This window comes from Mastigoproctus giganteus, chromosome 2 (genome assembly GCF_048544385.1).
Source record: "Mastigoproctus giganteus isolate SK-2022 chromosome 2, ASM4854438v1, whole genome shotgun sequence".
Classification (NCBI taxonomy): domain Eukaryota; kingdom Metazoa; phylum Arthropoda; class Arachnida; order Uropygi; family Thelyphonidae; genus Mastigoproctus; species Mastigoproctus giganteus.
In genome coordinates, this window is record NC_143576.1 from 166,699,558 (window position 1) to 166,723,858 (window position 24,301).

The following is a 24,301-nucleotide window of genomic DNA, read 5'->3' on the forward strand; positions in this document are numbered from 1 at the left end:
GCCTGTTTGACCTTAGTACATGGATGTGAGGTATATTAAATTGAAGAGTTTTGTTTGGATTTTTAAATGTTGGTATAACATTTAAAAAAACAAAAAAAAAAACAAGCAAATACTTTATTCAAGGCAGAAGAGAGTGATATCAGCAGACTTTCTGCATAAGTGAGGTTAACATGCCTAGAACTATCATCTTGCTTGGTCTGTTTATGATTGCTTTTACCAGACATTTTTATGGAGTTAATCAATTTGTCTTCTTTTTGAAACTTTTGGATTATGAATTGGAATTGAACGTCAGTCATGTGCCACACACTAGTGATCGCACATTTGGTAACCCTCAGAGGTGCTCACATTACTTTTCTCACTACTTTTAACCTTTTTGTGTAAACACCCTTGCCAAAGGTTGCCACTATTTTATTCTACCAGTCAAGTTATGCTTTTAACCAAAGACAGCCAGCATGTACATACTTCAGTGACATGTATCAATTAAACTTGTTTAACTAAATCTATCTTTCCTTTTGGCACTTCTTTCTAGATAGTAGTAAATTTCCACTAAGCATTAATCCACTTCCACAGGCAAACATACACCCTTTTTAGCACACAAATTAACGAAGATGCCAATTTCCTCTTTTAATACCTGTGCTGCTCCAGTTTTTACGCCTACCAAAACAATGTTTTCAATACTAAGTGCCAGACAGTTTTTTGAAGGATCAATTAAGGATGTGCCATTATAGTAAAGATCCACTGTTGATAATTAAAATGTTAATAATTAATTAAAATGGCAGTTGCAATTAATTAAAATGGCGGTTGCAATTAAAAGCTACAGTGTTGTTTTATCACTTTTAATTTGTAAAATTTTGTGTATATTTTAATTTTATGTTTATTAATTCCATTTTAATTCTTTCTATATTTTTATTGCTTTTAACTCTACAGTTGTTAGTGTATTTTATTTTTATTTTTGCATAAAATTTTATCCTGTTTTATTTGAATTTATTTTAATAAAGTCATATACAGTTGGTATGTTCCACTGCAATTAGCATGAGTGATAATTTTCCCAACCACATAGGCCTATTTGAAGAAAAGGTCACCACAATGGGATGTAACTGGGAATCACTTTGATTACTGCCATCTGTAACAATTGAAAACAGCCCATTTTTTCAGACCTGCCACTACTACCTTCTTTCCCTAGCTGTGCAATTTCACTAACCATGCATGTGTTCCCTGCCCACAAACCACATATATATATATATATATTTTATTATTGGGGAATATTTCAATTCCAGCACAACATAGAGAAAGATAATGTTCTAACACAAAAGATGCAAATAAATATTTGGCACGTATGTCATCACTGTCACAATGAAATGCAGCATCTATTTTTGTATTTCTTGGTCCTTGAGGTTGTCACAGACATTCTCTCAGATATGCCTGACAAGCTATACTTGCTACATGGGAGTCTAAAATGCTGATGGAACTGATATTCGGATGACACTCATGTCAAGTGGATCCAATTTCGGCGAAGTCCGGACAATCAAATCCTCTGCTTGCACCTTCACGATAGCGGGACTGTTAGTAATCCTGGGTATAACCTCCATGCACAAGTACATGGTGAGTGACCACTCAGGTGTGAATCAACGTAAGCAGAGGTCGAGGTGTGGCACCCACACCACATGGTTGTTGTTTGTTTGTTTGGTTTTTAGGAGCATTAGCATCTAAGGCCATATTGCTCCGGGATATGCGGTGATCATTCCCTGACCTTTCTGCATCCTCCGTATTTGATAGTGATGGGCTCGAACCCTGGTCTAATCAAAAAGTGTGTGCTAACACTGCTGCTCCTTCCCACCTGGCTATGGAGGGGCCTATACACACCACATGGAGGAACGCCGCCCCTCTATGTTACCAGGCAGTACTAGGTGGTAGACGACTCACATCAACCGGAGAAATACCACCACTTTGCTCATTGGAGGCTTGAAGTGGTGGAACCCATGTTTAGTCTCTAGAGCTAAGTTTCGGCCAACCCTTCCCTATCTCTTCCATCATGCAGTATGATTGATGACTTTTGAGGTTATGATGAACGTCGTGGTGAGATCCAATATTCCTTACATTTCGAGGGCACAGCTCTAAAACGGTGTTCACAGGCCGGCAGCTAGTTAGTACACCAGACCAAACCTATTGGTAACTCTCTAGGACGCTTCCGGATCAGCTAGTGTATAATCTTGCTAGCTCTACTCTGCCAGATAGTGACTGGAGGGAGTCCAAGTAGTGCGTATGTGGGGAGCATTGTCGAGGCCACGTTATGTCAACGATCTGGGTATATTCTTACCACGTGTACGCCATATCCAAAAATTTCATTACTTCATACAGCATGTCCCACCCACTTTTTCTTACTATTGAATACACCATGAATTGTCAAACTAATAGAGCAAGCTTATCTGCGAAAAGATCTAAACCTCCCAAGCACTTTCTAATTCATTTCACAAATATACGTGGTCTCAATTCTAATCTCAACGATGTCCATTTCCACTTGCAGTCTGCCAAACCCCATGTACTTTTTCTGACAGAATCTCAGTTATTGGTTGATTCAACTACTGCTCATCTCAGATGCCCAAATTATTCGCTGTATGATTCCTTTCGCCTCAAAGGTGTTCCTTGTGCATATGTCTGTTTTGATATTCCCTATCAGAGACTTGGCAATTTGGAATCTCCTCTCTTTGATATTCTCTGGCTTAAAATCTCTCTACCTCATTGTGTCAAATTCATCTGTTGTCTCTACCATTCTCCCAACTCCACTAATCACTTGGAGCTCTTTGACTTCTACTCTTTGCAACTTGACTTTCTCCAGTCCAACTTTCCTAACAGTGAGGTAATTTTCCTTGGTGATTTTAATGTTCACAACTCCAGCTGGCTTCCGTTTTCTAGTCACGCCGACCCAGCAGGTCAAGATGATGAGGCTTTTGCAATTACTAATGACCTAGCACAGATTGTTCATTTACCTACAAGAATACCGAACAATCCTAATCATACAGCCAATACACTTGATCTTTTTCTCACACACAACCCTTTTAAGTACACGGTCGAAGTGAGAGGTCCTTTAGGCAATTCAGATCACAACCTGGCGATTGTCTCTTCTCCAATGGAACCTTTATCTCATGGCTATTCTCAACCTCGTGTTGTTTAGCATTACAAGAATGCAAAATGGGATGACCTGCGAGACTTCTTTTCCTTGGTCGGATTACCGTTTCAAAACTTCTGATGTCAACGTTTTCTCATATCATGTGAGTGAAATTATTCTTGAAGGAATGGAATCCTTTATCCCATACTCCACTTTAAAATCTCGTCCTTTATCTAAACCTTGGTTTTTCAATAAATGTGCTAAGGCTGTCCAAGAGAAGAACGTTGCATATCGTAATTGGCTTGTTTTTAATTCTTCAGTTTCATTTTCTGCCTACAACAAAGCTCGCAACAACTGTAAAGCAGTTATTAATCAGTCCAAACTAGAGTTTGAACAGGCTGAGAGTAGAAAACTTGCTTCTTGCCCTAATGGTAGCCGAGCATTCTGGTCTCTTGCCAAAGCTATTGTCTGCAACTTTTGCCCATCTCTGCTCCCACCTCTGTCCAAACCAGATGGTTCTTTTGTCACTTCAGCCAAGGATAAAGCTGACCTGCTAGCATCCCATTTTTCTTCCAGCTCATGTATTAATGATATTGGTAAAACACCTCCCACCATTCCCAACATGCTCCATTCAATGCCTCCTGTGGTCTTCCGTCAAAAGGATATCAGAAGGATTTTGATGAATCTTGATGTTAAGAAAGCTCCAGGTCCTGTTGGTATTTCTCCACTTGTTCTCAAAACCTGTGCTCCTGAACTTACTCCTATTCTTTGCCGCCTTTTTTCACTTTCTTATTCCAAAGGTGTTCTTCCTTCTGCTTGGAAATTTGCTCATATCCAGCCAGTTCCTAAAAAGGGTGACAAATCCCTCCCATCCAATTATCGTCCCATTGCAATTACTTCTACTCTTTCTAAAGTAATGGAGAAATCAATTAACCGCCAACTCTTAAACTACCTAGAAACCTTCCGTCTGATCAACGATTGCCAGTATGGATTCCGTCAGTGTCGATCCACTGGTGATATTCTGGCTTATGTTACCCATTTATGGACTAATTCAATGGAAAGGTTCGGTGAAACACAAGTAGTTGCTCTTGACATCTCAAAGGCTTTTGATCGTGTTTGGCATAAAGGTCTTTTGAACAAGCTTCCATCTTATGGTTTGCCAACTGTTTTTAGTAATTGGTTATCCAGTTTTCTCTCTGATCGCTCACTGAGGGTGATGGTAAATGGCTCTCTGTCTTCTAACTTCTCCACTAATGCCGGTGTCTCCCAAGGTTCAGTTCTTTCCCCCACTCTTTTCCTCTTGTGTATTAATGACCTTCTTCCATTGACTGGAAATCCTATCCATAGTTTTGCCGATGACAGCACATTGCATTCCACTTTCCATTCTGAGAAACCTTGTCCCGCTCAATTAGCTTCAACTTCTCAAAAATCTGCCACCAATTCCTTAAACGCCGATCTACAGGTAATTCTGGTATATCTGGTATATCTTCAGGTATATCTCACAAAAATGATTCTTCTGCTCCTATGCTTATCTTTAGTAACACTCCGATTTCTAGGCAAAATGATATCTCTTTTGGGATTACCCTGACTTCTAATCTCTCTTGGTACAAGCACATTACAAGTATGCTTCCTCTGCATCTAAAAAACTTTGGTTTTCTCTTTCGCTCTCGGCGTTACTTTTCTTCGAAACAGCTGCTCACTCTGTATAAATCGCAAATCCACCCTGCCATGGAATATTGTTCCCACATCTGGGGTGTTGCCCCCAAAACCTCTCTCAGTCTCTTGATTCCATTCAGAAGAGGGCAGTTAGGTTAATTAATGATTCATCTCTAACAGAGTCTCTCCACTCGCTTTCTCATAGATGTACTGTTTCTGCTGCATGCCTCTTCTACAGATAATTCCATGGGCACTGTTCTTCTGAATTGGCTTCTATAATTCCCCGCTCTCTCTTTCAAAACAGTCTGAACATGCCGCCACCAGCGAACATCCATTTACTGTCCAACTTCAAACCCACAGAACCAACTTTTCATCTTCCTCATTTATTCATTCAACTGCCATTTTCTGGAACAATCTTCCTTCATACATATTTCCTGAATATTACAATCTACAGAAGTTCAAGTCCAATGTCAACAAATATCTTCTTTTGTCTTCTCAACCTCCAACCCAAGCACGGTACTAAGTACTATAGGTTCTAATACCTCTCGTGTTTGGGGTTCACATAAAAAAAAAAAAAAAAAAAAAAAATGCAATGCACACTTGCAAACAAATTATGCTAATTTGAAAATGTCTGATTGCACAGTGTTTCTTGCCACTTTAAATTGAAAAATCACATGTACATATGATTTTTCAATTTTAAGTGGATCACATTTGCTTTGTGATCCACTGGATATAATCAGTCTTTCACACACTGGGCAGAAAATGCCGAATTCAAATCTCATCCATGAATGAGGAATTTTTATGACTTTTTTTGCAACCTTTCATCTGTTTTATGGATGAGAAACCCTGTTACCTTTGTCTGAGACCAATATAATCTGTCTCAGACCATTCTAACTTATTATTTAAGCAAAATCAAGAATTTTAGTGTATCCTGCAGGGTTGTCAAAAAAAAAAAAAAAAAAAAAAATAGGAAGCAATGATGACTTTAAGACTTGTTAGGAATAACATCAAGCATTATAGTCCACATTTGATTTCATTATAACAATGTTTGACTGTAGTTGGTTTCAGCAATATTTTTGAATTAGACAACTTATTCACATGTCACAGGATTCAATTCAGACTTCAAATTTCATTGTAGACATGTTTTGAAAATGTGTTATCTGCATTAAAAATGCATATATAATATGCATTTTTAATATAATTATAATATCCTATAAAATGCATATATAATAGTTAATTGTGGAACAATAGCAGTAATTTCGAAATGCACAGCATTTTGAATAATCTGATACTGAATTAACAAGGATGTATTGTATCACTCTGAATGAATATATAGTTTGGATGTAAGCCTTTAAGCAAATATTACAGTCCTATAACAGAATAATTTCAAACTAGACTTACCTGCATTTTTTGAAAGGCCTTAATTTGCAAGCTTTGGCATCTGGATCATTTTTTAAGAATTCATCAACATCTCGTGGATAGCAGCAATCTTCTATACACTCTTTAGTGTCATAACCACAATCACAATCTTCACCTTCTTCAACAATTTTATTTCCACAAAATGCTCCTTTATCTCCTTTCATTAAAAAATAGTAATATATATAATATATATAAAGGTAACTTTATCAAGGACAACAAAAAATGAAATACAGAATGCTAAGTGTGAGAAAGTAACACACACACGCGCATGCACGCACATATATCATCTATCTTACATAAATTTTAAACCTAATTTATGTAACATAGAGTCTTAATTCATGCATTAGGATTCTATCTCACAACATATATTGGAACACTAAATGAAAAAAATATGTTTTTTTTAGGATGGGGGGATAATCTGAAATATGAGCCCCATGCACTTTAATGGCACCATGTTTACCTAATTTCCCTCCTCCTAGGCTTTCTCTACACACACCATCTATAGTTCGATTGGATTTTACTAATTTTTCTTAACCTGGCAGCAGTGGCACCTGGTCTTATGGCCTCTCTTCCCTACCACCCCCAGTGAAATACCTACTGTACATTGATCACTTGTTCAAGGTTAATAGCTGTTGCTCTATCTTCCTAACTATACATGGTCTTAGCTGGCTTCATTAAAGAAATGACACTGTTTACTCAGCATACACGAAATTAGTCTGAAAGACTCTACATCACTGTCTATGTTGTTATTTTTGTCTTCCACTTTACAATACTAATTTCAGTTTCCGAATAACATAAATAAATACCATTTAATGCTAGATGGTTGCTACTACTGGTAAAGTAGTATGTTTAATCATTATATAAAATAGTTTCTTTCCAAGATTATTGTTGTTATTATTATTTAATTATTTGATGTAACATATTAATACATGCTTAATGATGAATATTTGTGCACTTAAACTTCAAAACAGAAGATATGATATTATCATGTTTATATTTTATGTACATAATTTATTTCCCTTTTCTGTAGATTTAATAAACTATTTTTTTGATAGGTGTAGTAATCTATTATTAAAGGTTTAGCACTGGTGTACAATAAGTAGAATAAAAAAACACACAATTTTTTTTTTTTTCAGAAATAAAAAAGAAAATTTGGTGCTTGTCAGAGCAGGTGCCATCATTACTGTAATATTGGTAACAAAACTGTTGCAGCTTAAAAATCTCATCTCTGAAAGTCATAACGGTTGATCAATCCCTTCATTTCTTACCCAACTCTCAGCCACAAAGGTTAAAAAATGTGTCATTTAACCAGTTTCCTACACTTCCTACTTTACTTATTCTTCCAACATTTATTTCTATCTAATCTTCGATCTTCATTAAAGATAGTATCTAGATACACAAAGTAAGTAACCTGTTCCAATTTTTTGATAAGTCACCAATTTAAACTTTCCTTACCTTTTATAACTTACATTACTTTTATTTTTGTGTAATTAATTTTTCATGCCAAATTCTCTACAACCTATATCTAATTTATTGAGAGATTCTTGAAGATCTTGCAAACTACTAGTTTATCAGCACAATATTATCTGTATATATTTAGTGTTTCCCAAAGTATGATCCACAGCTCAGTAGTGGGGGACTTTAGAAAATGTACAAATAAAAGTATAGAAATAGACTGAACATCAAACCAGATTTAAAGATAAAATTGTTTTATTTTGCTCCTGACACAGAATTGCTATTTGATGTTACATGACATCATTCTCCTCTTAGTTGATTAAAAGCTATAAAGGGAACATATAATAAATGACTTATTGTTATACAATAATATAGACTGAAACTTTCCTTTTTTAAGATTCACTATGTACATAGTAGAGAACAGATGTATCCTCCATTCATTTCTTTGAGCTATAGGCCCCATTAAACCAAGTAAAAATAACATAAATTAAACTATAAAATTAAATGCAAAAACCATTGAACCTGTAGTACAGAAAGAGTAACACCAAAAAAAGATATATGAACAATGAAATTAAAATAATTTAAACTGAATGTAACTCAGGAAGACATACTCAAAACTATAATACAGCTGATATCCACTCCTAAAGGAAATGAAGATGTATAAAACCACCCCATTAGTACGGATTAAAACCTTTAATATACAATTTAATTGACTATGTATAGATTACTCCAATATTCTGTACACCCATATCCAACTAAGCAATTCAATCAAGTAATAGAACAGTTAGCAGATGCACGTTGGTCTGAAGCAAGACATTCACTTTTTGAATCTCACAACTAGATATTAATGCACCAAGTTATATAAGTTTGCTGTATGTGAACACTACAGCAGAGATCCACAAAATATTTTAACTCAACAAGGCAATTATCACGATTCAATGTTCAGTGTAACTTTGATACAGTGTGCCTGGTCATACCCAAAAAAAATGCAGTTAACAGCAAAGTGGAAACTTCACAGTAGACACTAACTGAAGAAAACTCTACACCTCAGAGTGAAACCAGCTGCTGCAATGGCTTCCAAAGCATAGATCATTGAGCTATTGTATTCTCTTATGCAGTATATTCCCTCAATTAGATGATTAAATTTTTCCAAAAGTAAATGCTATAAAATATCGGTGTAAATACACCACAATGAAAAACTACATAAGTAGTACAAAGGCATCAAATTTAACTGTATCTCATATTGTGACTACTTTCAACAATGAGTTACCATGTATTGCACTATCTCAAATAAGTAATGCTTCACTAACGGAAAAGACTATTGTTACTTATTCTCAGTGGGCACCACCACCCAGACGGCCCTATTTCAAGGCTTATAGGCCTATCCTCAGTGGGCATCTCTCATATTGTGGAAATAACTACACAACTTGATTGGCATGATTGCCACACCAGAGTACCTGCCCACCCACTGAGAACAGGCTAATAAGACTTGAAACAGCACTGTCTGGGTGGTGGTGCCCACTGAGAATAAGTAACAATAGTCTTCTCTATTAGTGAAGCATTACTTATTTGAGGTAGTGCAATACATGGTAACTTGTTGTGAAGGTAGTCACAATATGAGATAAATTAAATGAATGCCTTATACTACTTATGTAGTTTTTCATTATGAGTTCATTATGGTGTATTTTAAACTCATAATATATTATGCCTTGAGCATTTATATTTTATAAAACACCTATTGCAATAGGTGTTCAGTTTCTCCTGTTTCACCTCAATGAGAGATGCAATAAAAATACATCAATGAAACAGTAACTGCACACAGGACATTTGCAAAACATTTTCCACTGAAGAGGAGAGAAAGAATCAGCTGCCACAATTGTCAGTCACAATATATTCAGTTATAAATTTTTATGAACAGCATGTTTTTTTTTATTTTTTAGAAACCAATAAGCATATTGGTTTTTACCAATATGCTTATTAGTAAAAACCAATGAAAGGTGTACATGAATTGACAGTTGGTAAATTTTTATAAGTTGCTGCCATTGACCATAGTTACTTTTCTCTGTAATTATTCTATAGTACTGTAAAATTCACTTGTTTAGTTTATAACCGATGGTAGTATATCCTCGAGAGGGGTCCTACATTCTGATCCAAAAGGTTACCCAGCCTTGTTACAATTTTTTTTTTTTTTTTTTTTTTTTTTTTTTTTTTAAATGTAAAATGATTTCTAAGATAGTTTTTGTCTACCCCAAGGGATTCTCAACGGGGACAAAAAAACATCATGGATATTACAATGATTTGTAACCCTCCAAAGTTCAACCCTATCAACATATTATTCCTTAATATTTAATTTCTCTCACTGGGTTTTCTTTTCCCCTGAGACAGCTGATTTTTAACATATATTATATTAGGAGTGAGTGAGAAATTTTGATAAAAGGAAGATAGTGGACATGATTTAATTCAATCACCTTTGCTTTTCATAGGAATTAAATACCTAAGTTCTTACAGAGGTAATGTCTCCACAATCCTTGGTGTTTTCACCTTTCCAACAGCTGTGACCTTGGCAGAGGCGTGGTTTATGAGGCATGGACGGGATGAGCAGATGTCACGGTCTATTGTTTCTGCTTTAAGCAACAATTAGTATAGATTTATTGTTTCCTTGTGGAAATTGTTAATTTTTGATCCCCAATGGTTTTCTGAGTAACATGGGGTATGAGAGATAAATAAAAATAGTTTATATTTTATTATTTAATTCTTTGTAGTTATTCAACCCATCATCAATCATGTCAAGTGCAGAAAAGAAAAAGTGCAACAGTATCTGGATGAATATCTAGCTTATGGTTTTATTGAAAGCCCATTTGACTCAAGACAGCCCACGTGGCTTATGTGTAATAGTTCTTTTTCAAATGAGGTTATGAAACCATAAAGAATTTTAGATAATTTAAAAAGGAAACATCCTGGTAAAGTTGGTAAACATACTGAATATTTAAAAAATTTAAAACAGAATTTTGAGCAATGCAACACTGCTATTTCCTTATTTAAGAACACACAAACAAATGATGATGGAATGATTGCATCTTACAAAATTGCAGAAATCATTGCAAAATCTGGTAGTGCTCATACAGTTGCTGAGACTGTTATAATGACCCACATTAGAGATTGTAATTTCAACAGGGATGCATCAAAATCCTTCTAGTATTTTAAAAGCATTGCTATTGAGCAATGATCAATTCGAAGACGAATCGATGAGATCTCAGTTAACACTGACGAACAGCTAATTGGCAAACTAAAAACGAGAAAGTTTTCTGTTCAGATTGATGAATCCAGTTACTGACAATAAGGCCCTTTTAATGGCATACGTTCATTATATCGACAATGACTATATATTGCAAGAAGAGAGGTTGTTTGTAAAATATATGGAAACTGACTACTGGAGCATCCATTTTTGCTGCTGTAAAAACATGGTTTGATGAAAAACAGGTATCATTGGAAAATCTGGTATCCTGTGCCACCTCCATGTTTGGAAGACAAAGGTTTTATAGCCCATCTAAAGGAAGTATGTCCCAAATTTCTTGCAATACACTGTATTGCGCACTAACATCATCTGGTTGCAAAAAATATTAGTCCAGTTCTTTATCAATCTCTCAATATAGGTATTAAAACCATCAATAAAATAAAGTCACATAACAAATATGATCGCCTATACAGAAAATTGTGTTGTTAATGAAGAACAGTATGTGAGGCTTCTTTTACATACAGAAGTCAGATGGCTTTCTAAAGGAAACTGTCTAACAAGATTTGTAAACATTTTTGATACCATAATAAGTTTTTTTAGAAAGCAAAGGAGATCAGCAAACACAAAAACAACATATACCATATGGCTTGGATTTTTCGAAATGAAGTATCGATTCAACTTCAAGGGAAATTAATTACGGTGATAGACTGCAAACATGTATTAAAAGCAATTTAATGAGAAAACAATTTCATAGTATGCAAGAGTTAGCTGAAATCAATGACTCTCTCTCACCGAAAATGACCTTAAGAATTCAGATCAATTGTCTTCTTTAAAAGGTGAAAGGAAAATAGATTTTCAGATTTATCTTTTGAAGTGAAGCCATGGATGCGATGCTGCGTCTGCTAGTGAAGAAATTCAATTAAAATGTAATGAAGAATGCAAATATAAATTCGAAAAAGGCGAAATGGCTGAGTTGTGGGGATAAAGTTCTTTATCCAACAATGTGGTCTGAAATGGCCAAAGTACTTCTTTTTTTCCTGTCTTATATGGTTGAGAGTGGTTTTAGTTCAGTAAATAAACTATTAACAAAATAAAGAAACAGAACTGATATATGTTCAAGAGAAGACATTAGAATTAAACTTACTAACATCAAACCGAACATTGAACTTTCAGCTAATAAGCATCAGGCTCATTGATCCCACTGAATAAAAAGAGTAAGTATAAAGTATTTTCTTGTATAAAATTACATGGGGGTGATTAGGAAAAAAAAAAATTGTCTAAACAAGCCCTTGGGGGGGTTTGATAATTAAAAAAATGTTGAGAAACACTGGTCCACACAATGAATTCCAGGAATACCATATTCATGTAACAAGGAATACTTGTTAAAAAAAAAAAAAAAAAAGCTTTTTTTTTTTTTTTTAATTATCTGTACTTGTGCATACGAAAACTCACCCATGATGGGCTATAATTATGTGGCCGAGTTGTTCCTTATTTCCCAGTTATGTGTTATACTGCAAATTGGATTTCCTGTAAACAAAAGTCATTTGAGAACAGGAAACTGTCATAAGAAAGACAAAATCTTGAAATTTTATTTTGAAGTACAGCTTTATTAAAAAAAAAAACAGTACACAGTACTGGTGCATTTGCCATTAAAAAACACTTAACTCACTTCATCTACTGATGATGAAGTAGTTAATAAAAAAAAAAAAAGGAGGGGGGGGGAGGAATATATAATATTGATAAAAATAATAGGATATAATGAAGAAGAGAATACAGCAGAGCCAGTGGAAGCAGTAACTAAAATAAATTTAATAAGTTTTAATAAGGCAAGTAGCTTTCGGGGTAACAAATCCCTTCCTCAGCAAGAAAGGTACATACATACAGAAATGTAAACATAACAAAGACATTAGGAATGGAATAAATTATACTAAATATGCTATGTGCGATCAGATGACAGGGAGAACACGTATACGAGCGTGAGAGTGTTCAGTAATTCACTAGGCCAGATCAGGCAATTGTTGTTGATGTGTGGCGTGCATGTGGGATTGCTGCCAGCACTTGTCTTCTTTCAAAACCACCGACTCCAAAATTGGGTGTAGTTTTGTACCTGTATTGCGATTTAAAACTTTGTGACAGCCGGATTATTTAGGGACTCTAATCATAGGGGATGAGGTCATGATGAGTTGACTAAAAATATTCTGCGATTGCAGCGTGTTCAGAGTCACCCAGGTGGATGGACCTGTCATGTTCTGCAAGGCGGTCCTGAAGACGCCTGGAGCTTTCCCCTACTACATAGCAGTTGCCACAATCGTGGCAAGTAATCCAGTATACAATACTGCTGTGTAAGAGAGGGGGCGATGGGTGTTTTTAATCTCAAGACCAGAGATCTTAGACTCCTACACAGAAACAGAGACCCTGCTTATTATGGTGGCTCCTACGGTTTTGACTGCAGACCCTGTGATGAAGCAGTTAAAAGTCCTAGGACCCACTGCTTTGGGTACCAGCGTTGTTATCATTATTATCTGTATGTTAATCTTAATTTCATTTAATTTTAGGTAATCTGCTTTTACCTTGCAGGCATTCTCAATTTTTTCCATGATAATTACATTTAACAGGTCAGCACCCCTACCCAATACACAGATAATATACTTTTGTCTATATATATATATATATATAGTTTATACATTGCCACAACCAGAAGTTTAAAATTAGTTCTGACAGTACAAAAAGGGGGAAAAAAATATACAAAATGAAATTTACTTATATGAAAACACTTCCTTAACAGGACATCTTTTAGTCATTGTGTATTCATTTTAAAAAAATTCAGAAAAACTAGTTACATATTATTTTTCACTAAAATGCGCTTTGCTTATAACACAAGTATAAAGTTGTCCCCTGACACAATGGTTATATTTGAAGTATCTAATTTTCTGAAAATTTTAGCTCCACAATATTTGCAATAAATTACTTACATTACGCACTTATCCAAAACAAGTGCACATTTCTTTTCTTGCTATAAATAAATTTATCTACTTGCAATTCCTGTCATGAACACAATTAGTTACTTTTTTTTTTAACCCCACTATGAATACTTTGAGGATTTATATGTAAATGGCCATTAGGGTGATTCCCATGAGTCATCAGTTCATTGCTTGTATATCCTGTAGCATGTATTCAAAGGTCAATCTAGCAACAATTAATGATGTCATCAACAGAATGGTAGATTTTATGGGGAGGGGGAACTAAAGAGAGAATCAATATAAATGTAAGGCCTAATAACGTTAAATGCACCAGAATGTTTGTGTCTGTGATTCAGACCAGGCACAACAGAAGGGACTATATGTTGAAAGCCTTGTAGATTAACTTATGACCTGAGGAGTTCCACACGACTTCCAGCAAGAAGGAATCTATTTTATAGGTAGAATACCTTGAAAAAAACGTAATGCAAGGAATTTTGCCAAAATCATTGAAAGTATAAGAGGTCAAGTAAAAACTGCTAGTTAGAGAGAGCAAGATGATAAAGATATGTTTTTTCTGATGATAAAAGTCAAAGGAATACTTGAACATATCTCAAAAGTTTTGCTACTGCAACAGCTGATATTGGTAAGGTGTGCTGAGAGTAGCAAATGTTTCAAATGAAAGGGAAGATAATATTAAGGAAATAAGGTTAAATAACTTCAAGGGATATGTCAGAGTATCAAACCATAATCAAACCATAATCAAACGACATCACATGACTGATTGTATAAGAACTATTACCAGAAAGTGATTGGGCAGTTGTTAGTTGAAGAAAGAAGTTGTAACTACTAAAGGTAGTAGTAGTAGTGGCATGTGATGCAAGAAAGCAAGTGTATGAGCTTATGCAGCATCAGCCAAAAAAAAAAAAAAAAAAAAAATCACACCATTGCCTCCAAATGCCTGTCCAGTTCCTCCTTAAATTTATTCAACCTATCAACTTCCACAACGACAGATGGAAGTTTGTTCCAGCAATTAACCACCTGCTGGCTAAAGGAAAATTTCCGCACATCTATTCTACATCTGTCTTTTCTTAATTTGAATTTATGCCCCCTTAGGTTCGTAATCTGAACAAGTGGAAGGATCCCATCAGAATTCAGCGTGCTCAACCCATTCAAGGCCTTATATACCTCAATCAGATCACCGCGCAGGTGCCTAGTCCCCAGCCACTGCATTTGCAGAACTTAAGCCTCTCTTGGTAAGAGGATCCCTTCATTCCCCTCACCAATCTTGTTGCCCTTCTCTGTACACACTCAAGTAAATCTACATCCTTCCTAAAATGAGGCCTCCAGACCTGTACGCAGTACTCAAGGTGTGGCCTGACCATGGCCTTATACAGAGGGATAATCACCTTTTCCCTGCTAGCAAAATTCCTATATATCATTGACAAAACCCCATGACTTGCCCTGGCAGCCTGTCTGCATTGTTCAGAAAACTTCATATCTGACTGCACAATTACTCCCAGGTCTTTATCATTTTCTACCACTTTAAGTGTAGTACCACACAGTTGGTATGTTTCTCTGGGGTTACTTCTACCCATATGGAGTACTTTACATTTGTCAAGGTTAAACTTCAGTTGCCACTTCTTAGCCCATCTACCCAAATTATCTAGATCCTGTTGCAGTAGCACACTGCCATTACTGTCATTAACAACCCTGCCAACCTTTGTATCATCTGCAAACTTCGACATTAAGCCTAATATACCTTCATCGATATCATTGATAAATATACAAAACAACAGTGGACCTAACACCGAACCCTGTGGGACTCCACTAATAACATTAGTCCACGAAGAGCAGCACCCATTGATTACCGCCCCTGTCTTCTCCCACTTAACCATCCTTTTATCCATTGTAGTAACTTACCCTTAATACCATTCTGCTCCAATTTGTACAATAGTCTTCCATGCGCAACATTGTCAAAAGCTTTCCTGAAATCCAAATATATGATATCAAAATTATTTTTTGCATCCAGTTCCTTTGTAACCACATCATAATATCCTATCAAATTTGTCAGACAAGTCTTTCCCTTAACAGACCCATGCTGTGTCTGAATTATTGCTGCTGTCTTGTCTAGATGATCCTGCAATGCATCTTTAACCAGTGACTCCATTATTTTACCCGGAACAGAAGTTAAACTAACTGGTCTGTAATTACTCATATTTCCCTTTGACCCCCCCCCCCCTTTTGTGAATTGCAGATACATTTTCACATCTCCAGTCCGTGAGGACCTCCCCTGAGTCCAAGGACGCTCTCATAATTATGGCTAAGGGTTTGCTTAGTTGCTTTGCTGCCTCCTTTAATATAACTGGATAGATCCCATCCACCCCAGGTGCTTTTCTTATGTTTAACTTCAACAATTTCTCCTCCACTTTGCTTTCAGTTATTAGAAAATCATTAAGTATCCTGCTACAATTTGATAACCTTCTGCCATTTTTAAACCTTAATAATTCCTCATGTGTGAATGTAGATGCAAAATTCAGTTTGTTTGCTATCTGAGCAGGATCATCAACAGTCGAACCATTGATGTCAAGTGGACCAATCAGATTCATCCCCTTCCTTTTAGAGTTTATATAAGTAAAGAAATCCTTGCTGTTTTTCTTAGCATCTTTTGCCAAGGATTTCTCGTAATCTGCCTTCGCCTGCCTAACCTCCTTTGTGACCTGATTACAGACTAGCTTATATCTGCCATAGGCTTCTGAGTCGCTTGATAATTTATATGCTTCCCATGCATTTTTCTTCTCTATTACGAGTCTCATAGTTCATTAGGTAAATGTATGGTGTTTAATTTCAGACAAGGGGGGGGGTCTCATAGTTCATTAGGTAAATGTATGGTGTTTAATTTCAGACAAGGGGGGGGGAATAGCAGTTTAAACTGCTACAAGTATTTAACAATGGGAGAGCAGTAGAGAGAGAGAATGAATACATTGGTATTATGGAACATCTTTAAAGCAATAATATCCTATCAAATTTTTGAAGATACAAATGCATATTATTGTTAAGAAAGTACAGCACAAGGTGGATGAATACATAGGTGGGCAGCCTGAGAGACAGAGAGAGAGAGAGGGGGAGAGGGAGGAAACATGGGAAAGTCACAGAATGATGAAAACTAGGATTCTTGGGTAATGAGCAGTCATTGATAGCCAAGCTGATGTTGCTGATAGCTCAAAAAATACTTTGCAATCTTTACAGATGAAAGACTTCATTGTGGGGAGAGAATGTGTAAGCAAGGCTGAGCAGCATGAAATTAGTGATACTGAAATTACAGGTCACAGTTAATTAAAAAAAAACAACAACAAACAAACTTGTGCCTTAATGTAAGTAAGGCTCTTGATGGCAAATATCCAGTAATCTTGAAGGAGGTGGTCAGAGGGTGCACTGGATCATTAAATTTACTTATGATTGCATCAATGGCCTCAGGAGGAGAGATTTCTTTAGACTGACGAAGTGCCAACAATAATCAATCCCTATAAAGGCGGCTCTAAGAGTGAAATGGATAACTATAGACCAGTCAGTTTGACTTCAGTGGTAGTATCCTTCAGCATTCAATTTCTTGACATCATTTTCCCTTTTATAAAACTATATTGTATGTCCTTTAGAATTCCATTCAAGACAGAAATGGAATTCTAAAGGATATACAATATAGTTTCATAAAAGGGAAAATGATGTTCAACTAATCTAGATGTAGGAAATAACTTTAAAATGGATTGCAGGGTGACTGCATTAATCAAAACCCTCTTCCTGCAAAGCAGGAAGAGGGTTTTGATTAATGGGTTACTCTTCAGGATGGTCTAACGTTAGATGTGGGGTTCCCCAAGGATCAGTTCTGGGACCACTGATGTTTTGATTTTTGTAAATCACACTGACAAGAGATATATGGCACGATGCCAAAATTTAACATACATTTACTTGTACACATAGGGAGTTCTGGTCAGCGTGAAGAGGAAAAGACCAAATCCTCCAGCAATATGAAAGCACGACGAAACAAATGGCCCTCAGTCCCCAGCAGCTTTCACTCTCCCTCTTATGGCAGCGAGAGGATTAGAGTGGAAGCAGAGGGTGCTAAGAATCTCTGGGTAGGACCAGGCTGCCATGCACGGAAACTGAACTTGGCCTGTTACAAAGTAAGATCGCTCATCGGTGAAGACAGGATATTAGAGCTGGAAAAGGAATTAGAAAATGTGAATTGGAATATCATCGGTTTGGCTGAAACAAGAAGAAGAAATGAATCACTTATAAGTTTATCAAGTGGAAAAATCTGCTGTACACCAATAGAAATAGTGAAAGGAGTGAAGGTGGAGTTGGGTTTCTGGTCAATAAAATTTAAAAAAAAAATATTTTGGAATTCAAAAGTACATCACCAAGGGTGTCAAGACTAATACTCAAGATTTCTAAGAGGTACAAGCTAAAGGTTATAATGATTTATGCACCAACATCGAGCCATGATGATGAAGAGGTTGAAGAAATGTACACCGAAATTGAGAGTCTTCTAGATGAGTAGAAAACCCACTACACTATTATTACGGGAGACTTCAATGCTAAGGTTGGAAAAAGACAAAACAGCGCAGAAAGGGGAACTATAAGAAATTTTGGAATTGGTGAAAGAAATGAAAGAGGTGAAAGACTTGTGGAATTTGCAGAATCTCAAGAACTCTCAGTAATGAACACTTTTTTCAAGAAAAGGGTGAACAGAAAATGGACATGGAAGAGTCCAAATGGATTAACTACTAATGAAATCGACTTCATCCTCACTAACAGAAGATATATTGTGAATGATGTTACCGTCCTGAATAAGGCAAATGTTGGAAGTGATCACAGAATGGTAAGATGTACACTTGATATAGATGTAGGAAAGGAAAGGAAAAATAAAGGAAAGGAAAGGAAGGCAGAGTTGGGTTTCTGGTCCATAAAGATTTAAAAAGCAACATTTTGGAATTCAAAAGTACATCACCAAGGGTGTCAAGACTAATACTCAAGATTTCTAAGAAGTACAAGCTAAAGATTATAATGATTTATGCACCAACATCGAGCCATGATGATGAAGAGGTTGAAGAAATGTACACCGAAGTTGAGTCTTCTAGATGAGCAGAAAACCCACTACACTATTATTATGGGAGACTTCAATGCTAAGGTTGGAAAAAGACAAAACAGCGCAGAAAGGGGAGCTATAAGAAATTTTGGAATTGGTGAAAGAAATGAAAGAGGTGAAAGACTTGTGGAATTTGCAGAATCTCAAGAACTCTCAGTAATGAACACTTTTTTCAAGAAAAGGGTGAACAGAAAATGGACATGGAAGAGTCCAAATGGATTAACTACTAATGAAATCGACTTCATCCTCACTAACAGAAGATATATTGTGAATGATGTTACTGTCCTGAATAAGGTAAATGTTGGAAGTGATCACAGAATGGTAAGATGTACACTTGATATAGATGTAGGAAAGGAAAGGAAAAAACTACTCGAGTAAATAATACAAAGGTCTTTGAGATAACAGAAGAGGAGAAAAAGCAGTATGTACTGGAACTTAAGAACAAGTATGAGCTTCTGCAGACTGCTGAGGACCAAGATATCGACGAGGAATATTACAACTTTTTGAAAGTGATAAAGCCCAAGAAACCAATAAGGAAAAAGAAATACAAAGAAGAAAAAATTAGTCAAGAAACACTTGTCATGATGAACCGAAGACAACAAATGAAAAGCAAGAAAAACACTGACAGGGAGAAAATTGAGTATACTGATTTATGCAAAGCCATTAGAAAGAGACGCAGAGAGGACATAAGAAGATTTAACACAAGAACAGTAGAAAAAGCATTAAGGGAAAACAAAGGATTTAAATCAGCAGCCATGAGCAGTAATACAGAAAGACAAATGATACTGAAACTGAAGAATAGCGATGGTGTACTTATAAACAGCAGAGAAGGCATAATTCAAATAGCAGAAGAATGATGCCAGCAGTGGGGAAGATGGATTGCAAAGTAGCAACACATACGACATACCTAATATTCTTCCTAATGAGGTGGAACATGCATTGAAGAAAATGAAGAATCAGAAAGCCCCGGGGGAAGATGAAGTTACTGTAGAGTTGTTAAAATTGGGAGGAAGAGACATAACACAAAAACTGGCAAGGCTCTTCACAAAGTGCATTAGAAAAGGTGTGACGCCTAAGCAGTGGAATAATGCAATCATAGTTTTGCTGCATAAGAAAGGAGATAAATCAGAAATTGGAAATTATAGACCAATTAGCTTGTTATCCCACATCTACAAGTTGTTCACAAGGGTTATTACTAACAGATTAGAAAGAATACTTGATGAGAATCAACTGAAAGAACAAGCTGGCTTTAGGACAGAATTCTCAACTATGGATCACCTTCATGTAATATCACAGCTAATGGAGAAAGCAAATGAATATAAAACACCATTATGCCTGGCATTTGTGGATTATGAAAAGACATTTGACTTCATACAGCATAAGGCAATGTTTCGGGCACTGGAAAGACAAGGCATTGATACCCCATATATTATGATTTTGAAGAAAATATACGAGAGTGCTATTATTAGACTAGACAAAGACAGTAGGAAATTTAAAACTGAGAAAGGAGTTCGACAAGGAGACACAATATCTCCGAAGCTGTTTACTGCTGCCCTTGAGGAAGCTTTCAGAAGATTAGACTGGTCGCAGAAAGGAGTCAATGTGAATGGAGAGTACCTAAACCATTTACAGATGACACTGTGGTCATAAGCCACGATCCCAAAGAATTAGAGGAAAATTTTAATCAGTTATGCACAGCTAGTAAGGATTTTGGACTAAAGATGAATATGGCTAAAAAAAAAGTAATGATGAACAAGTATGCCACAGAAAGGGAAATAATGATTGAAGGAGCAGTAATTGAAAAGGTGGAGTCATATACTTATCTGGGACAAGTTATTAGCTGTAATAATGATAAATGGCTGGAAGTCAAGAGAAGAATAAATTTTGGATGGATAGCATTCAGGAAATATAGTCACATACTGAAGAGCAATATCCCAGTTTGTCTGAAACGTAAAATAATGAACCAATGTATATTCCCCACCATGACTTAATGGAAGTGAAACTTGGGCACTCACCAAAAGAATGGAAGAGAAGCTGAGAACTACACAGCGAAGAATGGAACGAATCATATTGGGAATCAGACTGTTAGATAAGAAGAGAAACACATGGATTAGGCAGGACACATAGCTCGAAGACATGATGACAGATGGACTAAGAAAATAACAGAATGATATCCAAGAGGAGCGAGAAGAAAACCTGGAAGACAAAGGCGGAGATGGATAGATGAAATTCATGAGTTTGTGGGTAGTAAATGGATGTCCAGTGCTCAAAACAGAAGGAACTGGAAAGTTGCTGGAGAGGCCTTCATCCTGCAGTGGATTGAAAATGGATGATGATGATGATAGGGAGTTCATAATCCCGCTGTACACAGAGAGGACAGAATCATGGGATACCTGGTTCCTGGGCAATGCAATACTGTCACCTCTCTCTCGCTAGTGGACGAACCCACCATTTGGCAAGTATATAGGTACACTGCATTCACGTAGACAGTATTGTCAGTATGGATAAATGTCGCGAGTTAACAGAATTTGAAAGAGGGATGATAGTGGATGCCTGATGCATGGGTTACTCTATCGTGGAAATGGTACAGAAACTGCACTATCCCCATTCGACAGTATCAAGAGTGTATTGGGAATATACCATATTCAGAATAACATCTCATCATGGACAGTGCTATGGATGGAGAAAGGTGGTGGATGAGCGTGGCCGTCGACATCTATCTTGCACAGTTTCAGCCAACCGGAGAGTGACAGTGGAACAAATCACCGCCGACAATGAGGGAAGTGCCAGAAATGTCTTCAACAAGACCATCAGGCATTCAATAGGTCATGGGAGCCACCAACCCGCAGAGTCCCATTGCTAACAGCACGACACAGGACTCTAACACCTCAAATGGGAGAAAAAAAGAATATTGGCACCGACCCTTGGATGGGAGGGTGCATATCTGACAGAAACCACACAAGGCTATGCACTGGTCATGTCAACAAGGAACTGTTCAGGCAGGTGGTTGGTAATGGTCTGGGGGGTGTTAAACTGGCACACGCTGAGAACTCTGGTACATTTAGATGCATCTCTAAATGGTCCAGGTTACGTGTCCATCATTGAAGAACATCTGCATCCCTTCATACATAGTTATCGTGCGGCCACAGGGCAATGGACTCTTCCAGCAGGACAATGTGCCTCCCCCAGAGCTGTGGTGACTAGAAAGTGGTTCGAAGAGAATTCTGCAGATTTTACCATCACTGAATGGCCTCCACATTCGCCAGACATGAACCCTGTGGAGCATCTTTGGGATGCTATGGAAAGATCCATTCAAGTTTTGGATCCTCCACCCAGGAATGCGACGGAATTATGGGCAGCAGTGCAGCAAGCATGGATGGAAATACCTGTGGAACACTTTCGTGAACTCAAATTTAGTGGACTCAACGCTTCGCCATGTGACTGTCCTCATCTGGGCGAAAGGTAGGCCTAACTGTTACTAGGTTGGTATCCCATGATTTCTGTCCACTCAGTGTATAAGGCAAATAAGACTGCACTTGAAACACTTGTGTACAAGTGTGGAGACTGAATAAAAGACAAGACTTCTTGAAAGGATCCAAATATGGGCACCCTGCTCATGAGATCTGCTAAAGGGTGCCTATATGAAGTAAGACTGAATATGTAGGCTGCAGAGTTTGCCAACCAAGCACCTTAGATGGGACCTGTTTGAAGTCTCTAAAATTCTGAGAGAGAATAGTAAAATAAATGAAAGTGAATATTCAACATTATGATTCCAGAACTAGGGGCCATAAATTTAAATTACAGTAAGAGATTTAAACCTGGACTGTAGGATATTTTCTTTTAGCCAGCAAGTTAACTGATGGAATAAGTTCTCTGTGGATAGCTATCTCATCAAACAGTTACCTACATGAGGAGGGAAACACACATGTAGTAAGTTAATTTATTCTTTTGGCTAGTGTAGCAAACACCTGTGGTTTTTTCACACTGTTAGACAAAGAATTACACATTTGAAGAGAAAGGAAGGAGTTAATATTAACCATATGGCTAACACTAACTCCTTTCTATGAAAGCTGTGTAAGTTTTTCAGTTTTAAACCCATGTTTAGCTGAACAATTTATCCATTGACCAACCGTCCCCATTATCACAAATAACAAAATAGAAAGACACTGTGAATATATATCAGTATTACATTAATTTCAAGCAGTATTGAGATGTAACAGAGTAGATGTCACAGTTACAATACCTACAATGCTGAAAAACAAATGAATATTAATTGGAAACTTAAAAAAATATTAGTAAGTATGAGAAAAGAAAAAAAAAAAAAAAACCCTCCTTACTTTCAAAGCAGTTATCTTTCCCTTCATTGCTAAAGACAGCTCGTAGCACAGCACTTATATTATGAATACTGCAAGGAGAAAACTTGTTGTTATTTGGTCGATCACCTGATGTAGCACTGGCATACATGATGTAATTCCCATCGGTACCACCAGGCCGGCACTCAGTTGGGTAATCATGCTATTACATACAAAACAAAACAGAAATTAGTATGCAGATATGTGGCTCACAATATTTAAAGTAAAAGCATTAATGCTCAAAAATTTTAAATAAATGACTCTGATCAACTAATACATATTTCATACACTTATTGATGAAAAGATAAGATCAAGTGGGTAAGGGTAGGGGGATTAATTATATTTATGTGAATATCGGGATAAGTAAGAAATTACAAGGTGCAAGAGAATGAAGAGAATTAAATGCATGAAGAGAATTAAATGCAGAAGAAAAGACTTTTCTGCTATATTAAATGCTTGTAGTTCAGCTACTTATTATTACTGCCATCAAAAGGGCACTAATTAATATGACCCACTATCTGATGAAACTAATACATCTTGAAATAGGATGTCAAGGTGATGCTATCTGTTTACGAGCAGCATGTTTTGAAGAGACTCATGGATACATGTTCTTTCAACAGAAAAATCATAGGATTATAAAATATCATATATAAATTACTTATGGAAATTAAAAATCTGCTGGCTGACAAACATGCATAAGGACAAGGTGGTCCCTGTTCACTAAAAAGGCAATTTTAGATTGAATGAATATAGACTGACTAAAGGTTTTGGAATAAGACAAACAAAAAACAAGACAAAAAAAAAAAAAAAAAAAGCACTTGCTTGTGCAAACTCACAGAGTACAGGGGACCTCCAACTTACAACTGCTAGACTTACATCCATTCATATGTCCTTCCTTCAACTAAACAAGTTTTATGTACAGTCAGTTCTGCTATAATACGGTATATGTGTTCCTAAAAACCTCCGCACTATGGT

At 36.5% G+C, this 24,301-nt stretch overlaps 1 protein-coding gene across 2 annotated transcripts in view; it reads right to left on the reverse strand.

Annotated features, from left to right (window-relative positions):
- The window catches only part of kuz (zinc-dependent metalloprotease kuz), a 265,140-nt gene that overhangs the window by 65,984 nt on the left and 174,855 nt on the right, over positions 1–24,301 (reverse strand). For both annotated transcript variants that reach the window (XM_090389623.1, XM_090389622.1), the window contains 2 exons: positions 23,312–23,489; positions 6,164–6,338 (listed from right to left, as the gene is read on the reverse strand). In XM_090389623.1, coding sequence (XP_090245749.1) covers positions 6,164–6,338; positions 23,312–23,489 — 353 coding nt within the window. The remainder of the gene's footprint in view (positions 1–6,163; positions 6,339–23,311; positions 23,490–24,301) is intronic.